The following is an 18253-nucleotide window of genomic DNA, read 5'->3' as shown; positions in this document are numbered from 1 at the left end:
ACAGATCATCTGTAAGCTAAACAAATGGATGTGACGGTATTCTAAGAAAACTGTTTCCAGAGATAAGCAGTGGCGGGTCAGGTTTGGTTCATGGGCCATAGTTTGCCACCTGATCTAAGAGAAAAGCTTCTTTCCAGTTAAATACAGTTGTCTGTATTCATTTTCACACCTCTCAGCTTGTTTCATTTGTCAACAGTGATCTCCTTGTCCACTGGAAATTCTTCTCTTGGCTTCTGTTTCTGTGAGGTGACACTGTGTTCTGGTTCTATAATCTCTGACCGCCTCCATCTCTGTCTCTCTCTTCTTGTGCAACCTCCCCACCCGATGTCCCAGGCTCAGTGCTCAGCCCTCAGTTCTCCACGAGGGCATCAACTTTCACCTTTGAGCTGGGGATCCCAAAGTCACCATCTCTAGCCTATTTCCCCCTTGAACTCTTCCTATCTCAGAGCTCGTACAGTGCTGGGTCTATATCATACAATCTCGTGCTGGATCGAATCCTCTCTTGAGTTGTTTAATAGTTATTGTTCATCCAATTATACAGCACGCCACGGTAAGGCATTCGGATTCTGCCCCACAGGCAATGAGTTAGCGATGTTCCTATGGAACTCATTCAATACCATCAGGAAAAAAAAGGAACCATCCATACTCGGAAGAGCAATGTCTCCTTTCTCCAGTGAGAAAGGGACCAGGGATGAGATGTTACCTTTGGGTCATCATTTGGAAGGGGCAGAGGGGACGTCTGTACCTCCAGTTAATGCATGCTTCTTAATCACAACAGAATGGTCAACTCTGGGTACAACAAAGTAGAGACAGAAGGGGAATAGAATGGGGGTGGGGGAGAATAAGATGCCCTTCCTTTCTGCCTCACCCCCTACCACCAATGACAGAGGTTTGGGTATGGATAGCTGCTACCGCCATTACTATGAGGTCCCAAGACCTGCTAAGCTGGCCTCCAGAGCATTCACAGACATCATGGCCGTCCCTGCTGCCACTGCTTTATTTCAGACCCTCAACATCTTCCTCCAAGGCCAAAACTTCTCAAGGTGTATGTGAACGGGTCCCAAGTGTGCTGAGATCCTGAGCCCCTCGGCTTCTGGGTCCTGCTGCCTCTGGCCGCAAGGTACCTCATCTGTTTATTCCAGTGGGCCGTACAAATTGCGGCATTTTCATGATATGGAAAAGGTGGGGACACACTAACCTCAAGACCTTCAGTAGCCTCCTGATCGGCCTCTCTGCTTCTAGGCTCTACCCACTTCACCTCCATATTGCTGCCTGAGCGTCTTCCTAAGACACAACTCTCACTTAAAATCTTTAATAGCACATCACCTAAAACCCACTGCCTTCCAACATCACACAAAGCCTCCTGTGACCCAACCTATAGCTCCAAGCATATCTCCCACTAACTCTGCCCTCCTCCCGCCACCGTCCCTCACCGTATGCTCCAGCAACACCACCTCATTTACAGGGTGCTAGAGAGGCCTTGTTGTTTTACCCATTCATACCTTAACCTATGTTGTTCCCTCTGACTGAAATGCTCCCGTGCCCCACTCTGTCCACCCAGCAAGCTGCTACGCACTGGCTAGATGGCTCATGGACCACGCGACCCGTTGAGAGGTGCAGCTGTGCATCCCAGAATGGGGCCAACGCAGGTCCTGCCCTCGTGGAGTTTATAAACCATCAGGAAATAAGACATAAATGAAGGGAATTTCCTGGCGGTCCAGTGGTTAGGACTCAGCGCTTTCACTGTGGTGGCCTGGGTTCAATCCCTGGTCGGAGAACTAAGATCCCACAAGCCTCGTGGTGTGGCCAAAAAAAAAAAACCAAAAAACAAAAAACAAAGACATAAATGAAATAATCACACAGAGGAATATGATTGCAAGGTATGATAAGCACTATGAAGGAAAAGTAGAGAGACCTACCAGAACACAGAATACCCTGGACTGGGGGATGGGTGGATGGGTGGGTGTGAATGTGTGCATGTGTGGCTACTTTGGTTTCAGAAGCTGGAGGGAGCTTCTTTGAGGAAATGGCATTGGCTGACAAACAGAATGAGAGACCACTGGACCAAAGCACAGGCTGACTGGCTGACTGACTGATGGACAGACTGACAGACTAGCTGGCTGCAGAGTAGCCTGACTTGCTGATGTCCTTGCTGACGAGCCGTCTGCAGGACAGGCACAATGCCTCCCAGCCTGACATCCTGACTGGTTAGCCGCCTGGCTGGCTGGTCTGCTGGCTGATGGACAGATCGGAGGCTGAGTGCCTAACTGGCTGATGGACTTAGCTGTCTGCCTTCAATTTCCCCTCTTCTCTCTTACCCCCAATACAGCCCAATGTCGGTAATAAAACAGCATGAAGGCAAAACCTTGTGCCCGGAGAGGGCCGAACACAGCCTGAACTGGTTCAGCACAGCACATCAGCAGCCTCTCGTCTGCATCCACCCACAGCCCACTGGGTCCCAGCACTGGCCAAATGCAGCTGGCGAAAGGGGCACAGAAACAATTTTTGCCAGCAGGGGTAAAAATCAAATCAAAGGCAGGCAAGCAAAGAGACTGGATAGGTTTTCTTAGAAACCCTCAGAAACAACATTTTATTTTAAATAGAATTTTAATGATCATGACGCCTAATGTAATGCTTGTCCCGACAGAAAGCACGAGAGCAATAAGGCTCAAACACGAGAAGAGGAGACACACTGGACCGCAAGAGATCCCTTGGGACTTGCCTTTGATGGTTTACTTTCTCCCCTTACGGGTTCCTGCGGTAATGGGGTATGGTAGTGGCCCAGAGCTGTCTCATTCCCAGACTGTGCTGTCTCCTGAAGAAAGATATTTGCATACTACGCCACGTTTGCCCCACTAAGAGCAAGTAAGCTGAGTGAAAACTGGAACTAAATATGCCCAGGCCATCTTCAAATGGAAAAGGAGAAAAGGAGAATGGAGTTGGAGGCATGGCCAGCCCTGAGAAGGTACAGCAGGCATTAATTTGACATGCTCTAGCCCCATCTCCTTCCTGGGGTGCCCTGGGAGCTCAAACGCAGCCAGCACTTTGGGATGCCAGCTAGGGAGGGGACTGGCTTTGGGGTAGCCTTACCTCATGCTAGCATCCCTGAAAACAGGGGAAAAAAATCGGAATCCAGGGGCCTGGAGGAGTAAGTGTACAAGATGACGGTCCTTGAGTCCCAGGGGACCGGTACCTTTGAGTTCTTGCCTCCACAGCACTCACTCAGCAAAGTGCAACCTTCTCGTAGCCCCCTCCATGCACCAACACGATGTCCTGTTTATCCTGCGATGTAGGCTCTCACCTCTTCACCCACCCACGATTTGGACCGTCCGTGTGCTGTGTGCGCAGCACTGTCGTTCAGTGCACTCAGGATATAGGCAGCAGGCAGTAAGGGTTACGTATGACTTACGCCTTGTGTGTGCAAGACAGGAATGTGTCAGGGGATACGCATGCACTCTTAGTGATTCTATGTTTCATCCTCACTCTTTCTTTTCCATTACCACTGCTATTCCTCCAGCTCAGGCCCTGCCCTTGTCACTTCACACCTGCACTAGCACTACGATCCCCTCCCCGCCTCCCTGGCTTGGCACTAGCCTTGCAGACATCCGTCTGGTACACTGGTCCCAGTCAGCTTCCATCCTGTCACTCCTCTCTTCAAGGGCCTACAGTGGATTCCCACTAGGATTCTCAATTCCTCGGACTGGCCTTCGAAGCTTTTCACCAGCTTGTTCTGCCCACTGCCAATCTCTCTCCAATCTCTTTTCTCATTATTCTCCTCTCCAGTCAAGCAACTATGCTTATCGACCTGCACATATGGCTTGCTTATTTCTGTGCTTACTCTCTTCCTGTGAACACATCCCACTTCTCCCTGCTAATCCATGCCTATCACTTCAAGATCCAGCTTCAAATACCCTCTTGTGGGAAGCCAGTTCTGGTTAACCCCTTCCTCTTCTTTTGTTCCATGTTCCACACCACACTTACCTACAAAATTTTACTTCATATGAACTTCTCCTCATTGCTGTTTTGCTTCGGCAAAAATAACAGGTCTCGTTTGTTGACTACTTGCTCTGTGTCAGGCAGTGTCCTAAGACGTTTTACCTACATTTTCTCATTTAATCCTGAACGACAACCTATGGAGGAAGGCACTCCATTTTGCAGTTGAGGAAATCAGGGTTCACAGAAGTTAAGACACCTTTTCAAGGCCACACAGCTAGGAAGTGGTAGAGCTGGGATTTGAACCTGGTCTGTCTGATTCCAGAACTCCATACATGTTCCAATGTGGTGTGATTAAGGCAGGTCATGTGCCTTTGTGAGTCTCCCCACTAAGAGCGAGACCCCTCCTGGGCAGCATTCATGCCCACAACTGTGGCCAGATCACTCCTAGAAAAGAGAATAGTGTTCCTCACTCAGGCAACATCCACTGACCCTGCTTGGGCTGGTTCCTCCCAGAGCTTTGGACCCAGAGGTCAGTGGTTCTCAAACCTGGCTGTACTACAGAATCACCTGGGAAGTGAAAAAGAAATAAATCCTGACGCTCAGGCTGTACCCTGACCAATTAAATCACAATCTCTGGGAGTAGCGTCCAGTCATCTGTACTTTTTAAAAGCTCTCAAGGAAATTCTATTGTGTAGCCAACACTGAGAATCACTCGTAGAACATAGGAGACTTGGTTGGAAAGGTGTTTCTCAGTTTTAAACCCTTTTTATTTCTCAGGAAGCCATATCTCCCCTGAATGTCTTGTCTTTCCTCCCACGCTTCCCTACCTGTCCGTTTGGCTTTTTACCCAGCAACATCTGAGGAGGGCAGCAATCATTGGTTGAGGAAGTGGCCACAAGCCAATGAAATACCAGCTCCGGGCAGGTTCCTAAACCAATGGGAAGCCTGTGAATCACAGGTGGAAAACTTAACATATTAAAGCTTCCTGGGTTTCACAAAGACACAAATAAATAATTTGCTCTTTTAGAAAGAGCAAACGTTCCACCTGTTAATCTGCTAACAATATCTCCCCCCGGGAAATCCTTTAAGAAAGGAAACTTGCACCTCCTCTGAGAGCATCCGCCAGCTGGCGGGCAGGCCCTCCGCCACCCACGCTGGTCACTGGGTGTTGAAACAGGAGAGCCATGGAGGAGGCGGCTGACCACGGCTGTCAGACTCTGCACAGGCGACAGCTGCTTGCCAGTCTGAACGAGCTGATCTATGGGAAAGGTTCTAAGATTCGAGAAGAGCTGGACTCTGGGAGGTGAAATGGGGACGAGGTTCTGCCTGCTCCCTGTCTCCCCAGGCCCCCTTGGTCCTGTCCCCATACTCAGACACCCTCTCCTCCATGGATCCAAGTGTGCACGCCTACGGCAGAGCTCCCTAACTGGCATGCACATATCCCTTCAGCCTCGGGGGCAGCCAGGCGGGGCCTGGGGTGGCCAGAGTCCCCGGGGCTGGTCCATTTAACCCAGTGTCCTGCATGAATATGATTTTCTCTGTGTGCTGTGACACGAGAAAGATTGGGAAGCAATGGCCTGGGAGGTAGCTCCAAGTTCCCCAATCCCCCTGCCCATTGCTGGAAACCTGTCACAGGTTGATCAGACACTTTCTAGCCTTCCCTAGCCCCGCCTGATCTTAATATGGGGTCAAGACGGTGTCCCACAGGGTTGAGAACAGAAAGAAAGATGAGCCCCCAAAGGCCCAGGGTCTGAACCACTTCAGAATCACTGAACCTCACCTAATGGGTTGACACTCTGTTTCTCAAGTTTACTTCTTCCTCCGTTCCCAAGGCCTGTTCTTGGGAAGAAGTAGCCCCTCGAAGCCGCGCTTACCTTGGCATCCATGATGCTGGTCTCCACCCGGGCCACGCCCTGGTTCTCCCGGAACAGCTGGATCTTGCTGATCTTGCTGAACTCGGACAGCACAGTGGTGAGGTTGGTTTTGAGGTCAATAACATGGCTGATGCCGTGACGGGGTCCCACTAGGAGGGTGGTGGCCGACTGCTTCTCATCCTGGTGCCCCAGCGTGGTGGGCAGCATTCAAAGAAAGAAGGGCAGAGGAAGTGAGGAGAGGAGGCGGAAGGAGGAAACAGAAAACAGGCGTTGGACCGGTTCTGCTGGAAGGTCTGGAAACATCTGGAGCTCAGTGCCAGGGCCAGAGGACAACCTCGAGGGGAAAATGGTCTGGGACGCCCCTGTTCTCAGGCCAGGGCCCCGGATCATCGGTCCAAATGGACACATTAGCCTCAGCAGAAGGGAGAGCGAAGAGGGCAGCAGCAGGGCTGGTTCTAGCAAAATCGTCAAATAGGTGAGGTTTATTTTGGCGCCTTGGAAGCACCCTCTTCCTGCCAAGCCCCAGGGATTTTCCATTTGTTGCCTCAGGCCACTCAAGGCTCCCACCTGGTGCTCTGTCTGAACAGGTGGCATCCCGTGTTTGGTGTTTACCCTCCCTCACCAACAGCCACTTGAACTTGCACTTCTCACCTGGTGCTAAAAGCTGAAGTGACAAAGTAACTCTGCCCAAGGTGTCGAAGGTTGACTGGGCGCTTAATGACTGGAGGAGTGGAGGGGGACCTCCCTCCCTAAGAAGATATTTGCCCTTTAATAGGCATTACAGCAGTCTTACCCCAGAGGAATGACCTATAAGAATTTCAGCACTGGGCTTTCCGTAATCCTCAAATCCCAGTATGTAAATGGCCACCTCTGCACCTGATGGACTGGATTCCCTTAAGTGGTCGTGACAGGCTCCTTAGCGCCATCAAGCCTGAGCCCTCTGCCGGCCCATTCCCTGGCATTAGCATCATTCCCGAGGAACCTATTCCATCTGCTCTAGACGCTTCGGTAAACGGCTTTCCATCAGTTGCCCCACGAGCATGACAGCGTGTTCCCCAGAGCGTGACAAGCACCTGGATCCAGTCAGCAAGATGATTTGAATTTCCTTTCACCGAGGCTCACTAGGGTAAACTAGCCTGGGGCACAGTCTTAGGGGGACCACTTGTGCCCCGCTGGAGAGGAGCGTTGCTATAGTGAGGGCCCTGGCAGGGAGGGCGGACGTCTGGGCTAGGGGATTGAGGGAATATGGGTAAAAGCAATGAAACAGGGCAGGGGTCGGCAAACTCTGGCCCACAGGCCAAATCCAGCCCTCTGCCAGTTTTTGTCCAGCTCATGGACTAAGAATGGTTTTATACATTTTTAAATGCTTGGAAAAAATTCAAAAGAACCCTATTTTGTGACATGTGAGAATCACATGAAATTCACATTTCAGTGTCCCGTAAACAAAGAGATATTGGAACACAGCCAGGCCCATGTGTCTATGCGTTGTCGACGGCTGCTTTCGTGCTGCAGTGGCAGGGCTGAGTAGTTGCGACAGGGACCTTCATGGCCTGCCGGCCAGGCCTAAACTATTCACTTATCTGGCCCTTTATAAAAAAAGTTTGCTAACCTCTGAAATTGAGAAAAGGGGACACAAAAGCGCCTAGAGGAATACTGTAAACGAATATAGCCTCCTACTTTACATTTTATCTTTTCTTTTTGTCCGCATCGCGAGGCTTGCGGGGTCTTAATTCCCCAACCAGGGATCGAACCCAGGCCCTGGGCAGTAAGAGCGCGGAGTCCTAGTCACTGGACCTCTGGGGAATTCCTGAAATTTTTTATTGTATTTTTTTGCCTCCTACTTTCACCATTTTACCAGAGGCGGGACCAGAGCACCACAGGAGGTAAGAGGGAGAAGGAGGAGGAAGAGGACAGAGCATGCCACCTGAAAGATCTAATGGAGTCTCTCCCGTCCCCCCAGCCAAGGACAAGCGCCCCCGAAGGGTTCCCTCCCCCTTGCTGCCCTCACTGACCAGGCCCACAGTGTTGAACAAAACGCCCGTGAACGTCGGAAGTTCATTCAGAATTCGAAGATACTGGAGTTTGGCCTGAATGGCAGAGCCCTGTGGAAACAACCGACTCAGAAATATGAGAAACTTGAGGTGCACAGGAAAAGCAAACCCATGTTCCCAGGAAGGAGGGTCAACAGCTTAGGACAGGCACTAGTCAGACCAGTCAGAGAGCCCCACTGTGGGACGCTCGGGAGAACCACAGGAAGGTTCCAGTTTGGACAGCCCTTGCCAGACTCTAGCATCCCATCTCCCTTCCTAAACCCTCCTCCTATCCCCTGATCTTCATTCCTGAAGAATCCAGCTTACTCATTTTGTTCCCCGGTTAATTTCGACGCCCTTCCCCAACTCCAACACCCCACGACATCTATACCTCTCTCCTGAGATCCCTGATGGCCACTAGGTACTGGCCCTCCCCAACTGGGGGTCGCACTCAGTACCTTTATCCTGAGCACCTCTAAGTCCCGAGCCTGCTCTTCCTCTGGCAGAAAAGTCTCCATCAGTGGTACCCGCATCCCCCGGGCACTTGAGCCAGAAACCTGTGAGTCACACTGGACTCCTCCCTCAGCCTCTCACCTGAGGGCCACCAGTCACCAGATCATCTTGATTCTACCTCCTAACTCCCTCTCCACCCTACCCATCCCTCTTCTCTAGCCCCGTGGTCATTGCCTGGATGTCCCCCACTTGCATCACGGTGGCAGCCGGGTTACCTTCAGTACTAACCCTCCTTTCCCTCCATCCGTCCACATTTTCAGTTAGAGGGAACAGCCTAAAACATAATCACACCACTGGCCGCTTAAACCCTTCAGTGGCTCCATGCTGCCTACAGGGTGAAGGATAACCCCTTTCCACGGCACACGAGGCCCTCCGTGAACAGGTTCCTGCCAACCTCTTTGGCCTCCTCTCTTGCCCGCACCCCACTCAGGCAGCTTCCTCGAACCCTCCGCACTGGTTTATGCTGATCTCTTTGGGTCTCCCTGCCTGGGAAAGTCTTCCTCCCCGCAACTCATCTAGACAAACTTCTATCTGTCCTTTAAGACCCAACTCTGGCATCAAATGCACCGATTCCTGGCCTTTTCCATCTCCTTCAGGCTGGGCTGGCTGCTGTTCCTCCGCGCTTCCAGGGCACCTGCACTGGTCGCCCTGTGTTGTGACTACCTCTTGTTTCCCCACCAGCCCGTGCCTGACTTGAGGGCAGAGACCGGGCCTTCTTCATCTTTGTATCTCCAAATACAAAGATGGGGGGCGCTCAGAAAAAGTGTTTGCTGAGGAGATGGTTGGGAGCCCTGAAGCTCTCAGCTGGGAAGAAAACAATCTGATTAAAGATGCACAGCAAAGTAGGAATGGCTTAACTCTCCGGGGAAATCTGCATCTTAAAAGAGAAGCTAGTTGGTAATGCAGGGAATCTGGCATGGGTGGAATATAAGGGGGCAACTGTGTCCAGTGTCTCCATCTGCATGTGGATTCTGGTGCCCCTCACCACCTGCCTGCCTCCTAGGCAAGCAGACCGAGCCCTGCAAGCCTGAGAAGGGCCTGCGGGGCTGGGAAGGCAGGGAATGGGAAAGTGCAGGAGAGCACAGCAGTGACCTGAGTCCTCCACCTGCCACCTGGCGACCCATTCTCCAGGTCAGGCCTTGTCCCATGGGGCTGGGCTTTTATCTCCCAGAATTCCCTGTACCAGGGCTGATGAATTAGAAAGCTGATGAGGGACAGAGCAGTTGTTTCCGTGGGAAACACGTCTCCCCAGGGTCCAGTGCTGTCCACACGACAAGTACTTCATCAGCACTGACTAAATGGGTGGAACGACCCAAGAATATTCTCCTCCTGCACCTTTGTCCCTTTGCTTTGAGGACCCTGGGCTCTCCCAGTGACTTGCCACTGAGCAGTCTCTGGGGGTGTCTCAGGCTTGGGGAAAACCCCTCTCCACAATCATGCCCCATATCTGGCCAAGCTAGATGTGTATCCAAGTCAAAAACAGTGGGGAGGGTTCCCCAGAAGACCACACCTGCTGGGAAACCACACAGGAGTCCCCCATGGCCACTAGTGCCCGAGCAGGGTGCCCGGTGGCCTACTCTGGATACCTTGGTGCTGCTGGAAGGATGTGTTTGGTGCGCCTTCAGCTGCTGAGAGAGAGATTTCCGGAGGTTCTTCTCTTTGATGCCCTGTAGGAGGGAGGGGGGAAGAAAGGGTTCCAGGCCCCACTCCTTCCTAAAAGCAGAAGAAAAGTAAGAAATTAGAGAGACAAGGTGAGACAGAGAAAGCAAAATGGTAAGACAGAAACTAGCTGAAATATGAGACAGAGATGGAGGAATGGAGATTAGGAGAGAGAGACAGAGAGGGGCTGGAGGCAGGCGAGTAACATTGGCCACAGTTCTCTAGTAGAAGCTGTAGCCCAAGGGCATCCTGGTCTAGGTGTGAGGAATTCCAATTCTCACTCCCATCCCAGGCCCACATTCCTAAAACGCAGAGCACAGCTCAACCACTGCACCTTCTCCCTACACAGCTATTTGCCCCCATCCTGAAGGGCCCTGGCGCAACTCACTCCACATTCTTGAGTGAGATCTTCTGACTAGGTCGAGTAGCTGAGACAGTGATATAGATGTGGAGGGCAGCAAGGCCCAAAAGCATCTCTGGCTTGGGGTCCATTCCAAAGCGTTCTCGGATGACATCGTTCCGACTCTGTGAGAGAGGGCAGTCCAAACCCGTCAGTTAAAGGAGACGTTCCCTCCCCACCTCCCACCCCACCCCACGGACTCCCTTATATCCTAGAAAAAACTCGTGGTGTAAGTAAGCATCCTAGATCCAGCGGAAGAGGAAGATTCTGCCCTTGGGGAAGAGGTAACAGAGGAACCTCAGGTCTCAGAGACACTATTTGCTTCATTCAGTGGATATTGGACAGCCCCCTTCTCAGTGACTGGTACACACAATGGCAAGGCACAAATGGTCAGAACATCTAGGGCGCTGCAAAAGTGAGACATGGCACCACTCCCTTTCTTTCCTCCTGTTACAAGAGACCTTTCTGCCTTTTCTCTGGGGCCTATACTCACCGCCCCCCAGCCCCAGCCATGGGAGGCTCCTCTACCAGCTCAGATGGGAACAAAGGAAGAGAGACATTGGGAGGGATTCTCTACAGGTCTCTGGCCCAGAAGCCCACAGTGAGAGATGGATTGCAGGGATGGGGCAGATATTCTTTCCTTGGGGTCTGCAGATCAAAGCAGTGATGAGTCAGTCTTCCCTATGCTATCTTAAAAAGGGTCTCCTGGAACTACTGGCCAAAGGTATGACAACCCCCAAACCCTGAAGGTCAGAATCCCAGCTATCAAGGATTCAGCCTTGGTTAGACCAGTTGCCCATTGTGCTGAGGTGAAACCAGGATGAGCTAAGAGACTAGAGAGCCACAGTGGTATCACTACAGCATAGGAGAGAGTGTAAAAGGAATACTCCATCAGTGATCATCTATGCAGAAAATCCAATGGAATCTACAAAAAAAAAACTACTAGAACTAATGAGTTAGCAAGGTTGCAGGATATAAGATCAATATACAAAACCAACTGTATTTCTACATGCTTGCAACAATCAGAAATTAAAGTTAAAATCAAAACCATTTACAATAGCATCAAAAAATGAAATAATTAAGGATAAATCTGTCAAAACATGTGAAAGACCTGTACGTTGAAAAGTAGAAAACACTGCTGAGAAAAATTAGAGAAGACCTAAATAGATATATATTGTGTCCATGGGTTGGAAGACTCAAACCAATGTATAGATTCAACACAATCCCAATCAGAATCACGGCAGGTTTTTGGTAGAAATTAACAAACTAATTCTAAAATTCACATAGAAATGCAAAGGACCTAGAATGGCCAAAACAACTTTGAAAAAGAACAAAGTTGGAGAACAAACACTACCTGATTTTAAGACTTATTATAAAGCTACAGTAATCAAACGAGTGTGATGTTGGCATAAAGATAGACACATAGATCAATGGAATAGAATGGAGAGTTCAGTAATGACCCACACATATACAGGCAACTGATTTTTCACAAAGGTGCAAAGGCAACTAAACGGAGAAAGGATGGTCTTTTCAATAAATGGTGCTGGAACAATTGGATCTCCATATGGAAAAAAGAAGAACTTTGGTCAATACTTTGTACCACATATAAAAGTTAACTCAAAATGGACCACAGACATAAATGTAGAACCTAAAATGATAGCACTTCTAGAAAAAAATAAGAGCAAAATCTTTGTGACCTTGGATTAGGCAAAGACTTCTTAGATATGACATCATAAGCACAATCCATAAAAGAACAAATTGACAAATTGGACTTCATCAGAATTCAAACTTCTGCTCCGTGAAAGACACTCTTTGGAGACTGAAAAGACAAGTTAGAGACTGGGAGAAAATAATTGCAAATAACATACAAATGACTTGTATCCAGAATACACAAATAACTCTCAAAACTCAATAATAAGTAAACAAACAACCCCAATTTAAAAAGTGGGCAAAAGATTTGAATAGACACTTCACCAAAAAAGCTGTATGATGACAAGGAGGCACACGAAAAGGTGTTCAACATCATTAGTCATTAGGGAAATGCAAATGCAAACCAGAATGAGATACCCCTGCATGCGATTAGAATGACGGAAACTTAAAAAATACTGCTAACACCAAGCGCTGGTGAGGATGTGGAGAAACTGGGACTCTAACACACGGCTGGTGCTTACATAAAATGGTACAGCCACCTTGGAAAACAGCATTGGAGTTTCTTCAAGAAATTAAAGAAAGATAGATCTACCGTATGAATCAAGCCATTCCATTCTTAGGTATTTACCCAAGAGAAAAGAAAGCATATGTCATACAAAGACTTGTACGTGAATGTTCATAGAAGTTTTATTTGTAGTAGCCAAAAAGGAATGAACTACTGATACACACAACAACATGGGTGGACCTCAAAACCATTATGCTGAGTGAAAGAAGTGAGATCAAAATAAGTGTTCACACCGTATGATTTCATTTGTACAAAACTGTAGAAAACGCAAAGTAATCTGCAGTGACAGAAAGCAGGTCAGTGGCTGCCTGGAGATGGGAGTATGAATTACAAAGGAGTCTGGGGAGGCTTTTGGGGGTGTTGGATGTGTTTAATATCTTGAGTGCGGTGATGGTTTCGTGGATATAAACATATGTCAAAACTTATCACACTGCCATTTTAAATACGTGCAGTTTGCCGTGCGTCAGTTAGACCTCACTAAAGCTGTTCAGTATAAAAAAGGAATACAGCTGAACGCATCATCACAAAGGGGAGAGAGAGGGTGGACAAGGTCTTGTCACCAAATTCCAAACTATTTGAACTAAACATCCATCTCTGCACCCAGCAAACATCCACTCATCTTTCAAGGCTAACAGCATGCGTGCACCACTTCCTCTGTGAAGCCTGCCTTGTGCCCCTCCCAGGCAGAGTTGGCAAATTGCTTCCTGAGCGCCCCTACTGACATTGTACCCTGCCATCCTCACAGTGCGTGCCTGTCACACTGCCTTTATTTGTGCGCATATCTGCCTATGAGCTCTAGCGATCTAGGATAGTGCTTTGACCACCTTGATTGTCAGCACCTAGCACAGGGCCTGGCCCAGAGTAAGTGCTCGGCAAGTGTTTCTGGATGAACTGAATTGGGAACCGTCTCCTCAGTGGAGCTCGGGACTGGGGATTGGGACCTCCTGTTACTCAAATGCACTTGTTAAACCAGGGTATGCTGTGAAGATGCCAGAGTTACTGGGGTTGCTTCCTCCTGAAAACTGATAAGATCTGTCTAGACAAACAGACAAGACTTGGAGCCAGAGCCAGCTCAGGTCGCCAGGCCAACCAACTTGACCATGGCCTACAGTGGTAGCAGAAAATAAGAGAGCCTTCAGAGCTACCTGAAGGTTGGAAAAACTTACATAGCGACTTCATTGTGATGGCAGAACAGCCTGCCAGCTTGTTTGTCCATTGGTCTGTCTGTCTGTGTATCCCCAAGCCAGACTCTACCTGGATGTACAGGTACTCGAAAGCAGCAGGATCCCGACGCAGCAGCTCCACCGGGTCTTTGGGAAAGAAACTTATCCGGAAGAGGCATTTCATTCCATGATAGTGTGTCCGCTGCACTACCTGAATCCCAGGGGTGAGAGGTAGGAGGAAAAGAGAGCTGGGATCAATGTCTGGGTGCCAGGAGTCAGCTCGGCGGCTCTTCAAGGCAGGGCCTGGCTGATTCCAATTACCACTGGGGAAAGTGATGAGGAGCTAAGTCTTTTCTGCCCTTCTGACCCAAAGTGACTAGAATTTTCGAACCACTTATCCACAACTTGGCCTTTATCAACAACCTAAGGCCCAGGACATGAGGTAGGAAGCAAGGGCCCCTGGCAACTTTTCTGACTCTTCTTGCTGTGGGGCTAATGCCTTTGCCTTGCAGAGGGGCTCAGCCTCAAGCAAAGGAAGTTGCTTATGAGAAACCAAATCAAAGACTTAAACTCCCATTTGGAGGTGTAGCTGAAACAAGTTGGCAATATACCAGTAACTGCTGAAGCTGGGATGGGTAATGAGGGTTCATTATCCAATTCCTTCTACTTTGGTGTATATTTGAGATTTTTTTGTAATAAAAATGCTTAAAAATCCCATTTGGAACAAGAGACCAGTTGGATCCACAAGGCCCCTTGCGGGGTGGGGAGGCGCTTAGGCCTCCCTCCAGGCAGGACACCCACCTTTCCTTCACAGGTGGGAACCTGTGAGTCTCTGGACTGCATCTGGCTGAGAGCTAAACTTGAAGAATTCTTCTTTCCTAAATCCTTTCATTTTTGCGTGTCTGATTTCAGCTTTTGTTTCGCTTCCTTCAGACATTTCTTCCCAGCCGTCCCCTCTCCAACCCTCTTCCCTCCCTCCCTGGGAATATATATTTTTTAAAGCAACTGAGAAATTATTTATTTATTTGGCCGCGGCACGTGGCATGTGGGATCTTAGTTCCCTGACCGGGGATTGAACCCCCGTCCCCTGTATTGGAGGCGCGGAGTCTCAACGACTGGACCACCAGGGGAGGAAGTCCCCACTCCCTGGGAACATTGATTGGCCCTGGTTGCCTCTCTTACTCTCCATGGTGCATCACCACTGGTAAAATACTATCGAGCAATCCTGGATTTCCTTGGCCTTTTTCCAGAGGCTGGGAAGATAAGACACTTCCTCCTACTCTACTTTGGAACTTGACACGGGTGACATGCTGTCCATGCTTGGTCGCACTCAGCCCGTTCCCAGCCCACATGTGTCCTAGCCTCAGAGGTCTCACTAGACTCCACTCGCTCATCCTTCCATATTACAGCCTTCACCCTGAAGGTAAAGTTTCCCCTCGCAGGAGGAAAAGTCTAGCAGGACCTCCAGGAGACAGTGGAGTTGACACTGCTTTCCCCACTAGTGACCGCCAAGACTAACAACTGTCATGCCTTTCTTAGGTCACAAGAGACATTTTACAGAGTTCTTTTTGGCTGTGCTGTGTGGCTTGCGGGATCTTAGTTCCCTGACCAGGAATTGAACCCGGGCCCTTGGCAGTGAAAGCACAGAGTCCTAACCACTGGACCTCCAGGGAATTCCCAAGAGACATTTGAAAAGGCCTCTGTGGGTGGGTCATAAAGATCTTGATTGAGAATTGGGACTTCTGGGAGCTGGCTGAGCATATCATGATGAATTTTCCAGAAGGAGAGTACCTGGTGGCCTCTTCTCTACTAAAGGCCATCTGCAAAGCTATCAGGCCAGGACAAAGCAGTTACTTACATAAGCCAGGGGCTGCTTGTCCTGGAGAAGCAGGAACTTGTGGTTCTGTTCTGGCCCGGCATACTCAAGGACAAGGGCAAAGTGCTCAATGTACCTCAGGGAAAGCCGGTCCTGTAATGTCACCATGACATCCTGTGAAAGACAAAAGAGCCTTGAGAGAGAGATCCCTTCCAGCTCTAAGATACTCTAAGCACCCAAAATGGGAGAAGGGGACTGAACATCCAGAAAGATAGTCCTGGGGAGAAGGCTGAAGCTGGGAAAGTGGGCCAGACAGAGACACCGGCCTTTATGGTAGCCCAGGCATGGTGCTCCAGGATGAGGAGAATGACCCGGGAGTGCTGTTCAGAGGCCTGGGCCCTGGGGAACACCACAGGTGCAGGGGGTGGAGGGAGGTGTTTCTGAACTTGGCCGGGCCAGGCATATGGCAAAAGAAGGTCATGGTCCTTCCTCCCCCTCTCTCTCCTTTCATTCAACAAATTGTCTCCTGAGTGTGTCCTAAGTGCCAGGCACTGTGTTGGTTCTTCCCTCAGCTTCTCACATAAGTCAGAATGTTCACTCTGGTTTGTCCGGCAACTTAGGAATTAACAAAAGCCAAAGCCACAATTACATGATTAAAAAGTGGACGATTTCTGGATTCATAACCTAAATTGAATGACTGGAGTTACTGGCAAAATGTTCATCTTTGATTTAGCTGGCTTTTAGAGACGATCAATTTAGCAACTTGAAAAACGCATCCACGCAGAGGAACAATGTCACGTGTTTTATGCACAGTCATGAATTTGACTACTTCTGCTCTGCTGCCCTACGTTTGATATTAGGGTGTCTGGAAGCAGATCCATGGGGGCTGCCCACATGTCAGTTTTGAGACTTCTACCATCTATTTGCTGTGGCTTCAGCACACACCGGCCTCCAGCGTGTGTGTTCGTAGAATCGGCATCGCTCAGCCTCCGAAGGCCGGAAAGAAGCAGGCTTGGGAATGCGAAGCTCCCTTCCAGCCAGGGTTGCCAAACAAGCCCCTCAGTGAACATTGACAGCTGTTTAGCTATTCAAATGTTAGGCTGGAAATTGGTGGGTACTTGAGAATATCTCTTTGTATTATCCAAGTAGTCACAGAGGCGCCAGTGTTGCTGAAGTGCTGGCAGGGAGAGACGAGATTTTCTCTGCAGTTCGGCTGCTTTGGGACTGTGGACGGCCAAGCTGGTGATTGCCAACCGGTGTTACAAGTCTAACAGCTCCCATGCCAGGCTGTCAATTCACCCAGGTACCTCTCTGGGACAAGTGGCCTGGCAGCCTGTCCAAGTTCCAATGAACAGCCAGTGCACCCTCCCTGAAGTCATGGTAAGGTCACAAGCCAGGGGACGCTGCTGTCCTGGAAGGCTGGGGCTACCTGGAAGCACTAACGGCGGTGACATTGTGAGGTGGGAGGACGCTCAGAGGAGCCTCCACGGGGAAAGAGAGGAGTAAATGCTCCAGTGTGGAGACAGATCGACAACGGACATGCCGGTCCATGATTTAACATAAAGGAGGATTCTGACACAGAGAGATACCCACATCTGGAGGAGGGGAACTTGGACACCTCTGGGGTGGCCTAGTTTCAATGTCCCTCCCATAGACGGAAACCTTCAATAGTCAAGAGACCATTCTGCGGCACCCTAAGGAGTGTGTTTTGGTCCTAAGTCCCCTGGGGGACCCACCCAGGCCTAAGCCTTCCTGAGAAACTCTCGGTTCAATCAACACGGGTTAGGCCCGGGCTCTTGCAACTCGGGTGCTACTGGCGCTTTGGATAGGACAATTCATCATCCGGGGACTGTCCCATTCCTTGCAGGACATTTAGCATCTCTGACCCTGAGACGCTAAACGCCAGTAGCATGCCAAACCATGGGGATGACCCCAAATACCCTCAGACGTTCCTAAAAACTACCTGGGAGGGGACAGTGCCAACGCTGGCTGAGAACCGCTGGCAAGGCCAATTCTGAACACCTGATAACGCCTCTCAGGGCAAGTTTCCTGGCCCAGGGCTTGCTTTATTTATAGGGTTGTCTTAGCCCCAGCAGGGGCACCTCAGGACATTCGTGGGCCAAGGTGGGTTTTCTGGGCAGGCAGCACTGATTGCATGGAAACATTCATTCTGGGGATGGCATTCTCTTTCTGGAGAGAATCCAGAAGAAGCAGGAGCAGATATTTCTATCCCAGAGCAGAGCGGAACCTGGGGGTTAATGGTACATCGCCTCTCCTCCTCAGGACTAAGGGAATAACTACAACTTCTAGATGCCTGGCTGAGCCGTTAAGAATCAGAGCTCATTAATTGCTCTTCCTGGGAAAGGAATAGCCAAAGGGACTGTTGGTGGACTTTTCAAATCTTGGTTCAGTGCTTAAGAGCTGGCTGGTATTTAAAAAGCAAGCCATGGCTAAGCTCATCTCCTGAGAGATGGTTTGTTGATTCCTGTGTGTAAACTTGCGTAGGTGTTATTGTATCAATTTAAATCACTTTTGCTTTATAAATGTTTTAATGATCTTCATACTCCTTAGCTCCTAAGAGTCTTGAAGGACACAGTGTAACATGGACACGAAACAGTTAGCAGATGTGTGCACACATGCATGCATA

General features: G+C 49.6%; 1 protein-coding gene across 1 annotated transcript in view; it reads right to left on the bottom strand.

Annotated features, from left to right (window-relative positions):
• FRMPD3 (FERM and PDZ domain containing 3) overlaps positions 1-18253 on the bottom strand; it is a 58241-nt gene that overhangs the window by 17634 nt on the left and 22354 nt on the right. The window contains exons 9-14 of the mRNA XM_024738146.1: positions 15649-15780; positions 13882-14001; positions 10401-10537; positions 9940-10066; positions 7823-7912; positions 5811-5990 (exon numbers count right to left, since the gene is read on the bottom strand). Coding sequence (XP_024593914.1) covers positions 5811-5990; positions 7823-7912; positions 9940-10066; positions 10401-10537; positions 13882-14001; positions 15649-15780 — 786 coding nt within the window. The remainder of the gene's footprint in view (positions 1-5810; positions 5991-7822; positions 7913-9939; positions 10067-10400; positions 10538-13881; positions 14002-15648; positions 15781-18253) is intronic.

The sequence above is a fragment of the Neophocaena asiaeorientalis genome, unplaced genomic scaffold (assembly GCF_003031525.2).
Source record: "Neophocaena asiaeorientalis asiaeorientalis breed wild unplaced genomic scaffold, Neophocaena_asiaeorientalis_V1.1 scaffold444, whole genome shotgun sequence".
Classification (NCBI taxonomy): Eukaryota; Metazoa; Chordata; class Mammalia; order Artiodactyla; family Phocoenidae; genus Neophocaena; species Neophocaena asiaeorientalis.
This window is presented reverse-complemented; position numbering and strand designations above follow the sequence as displayed.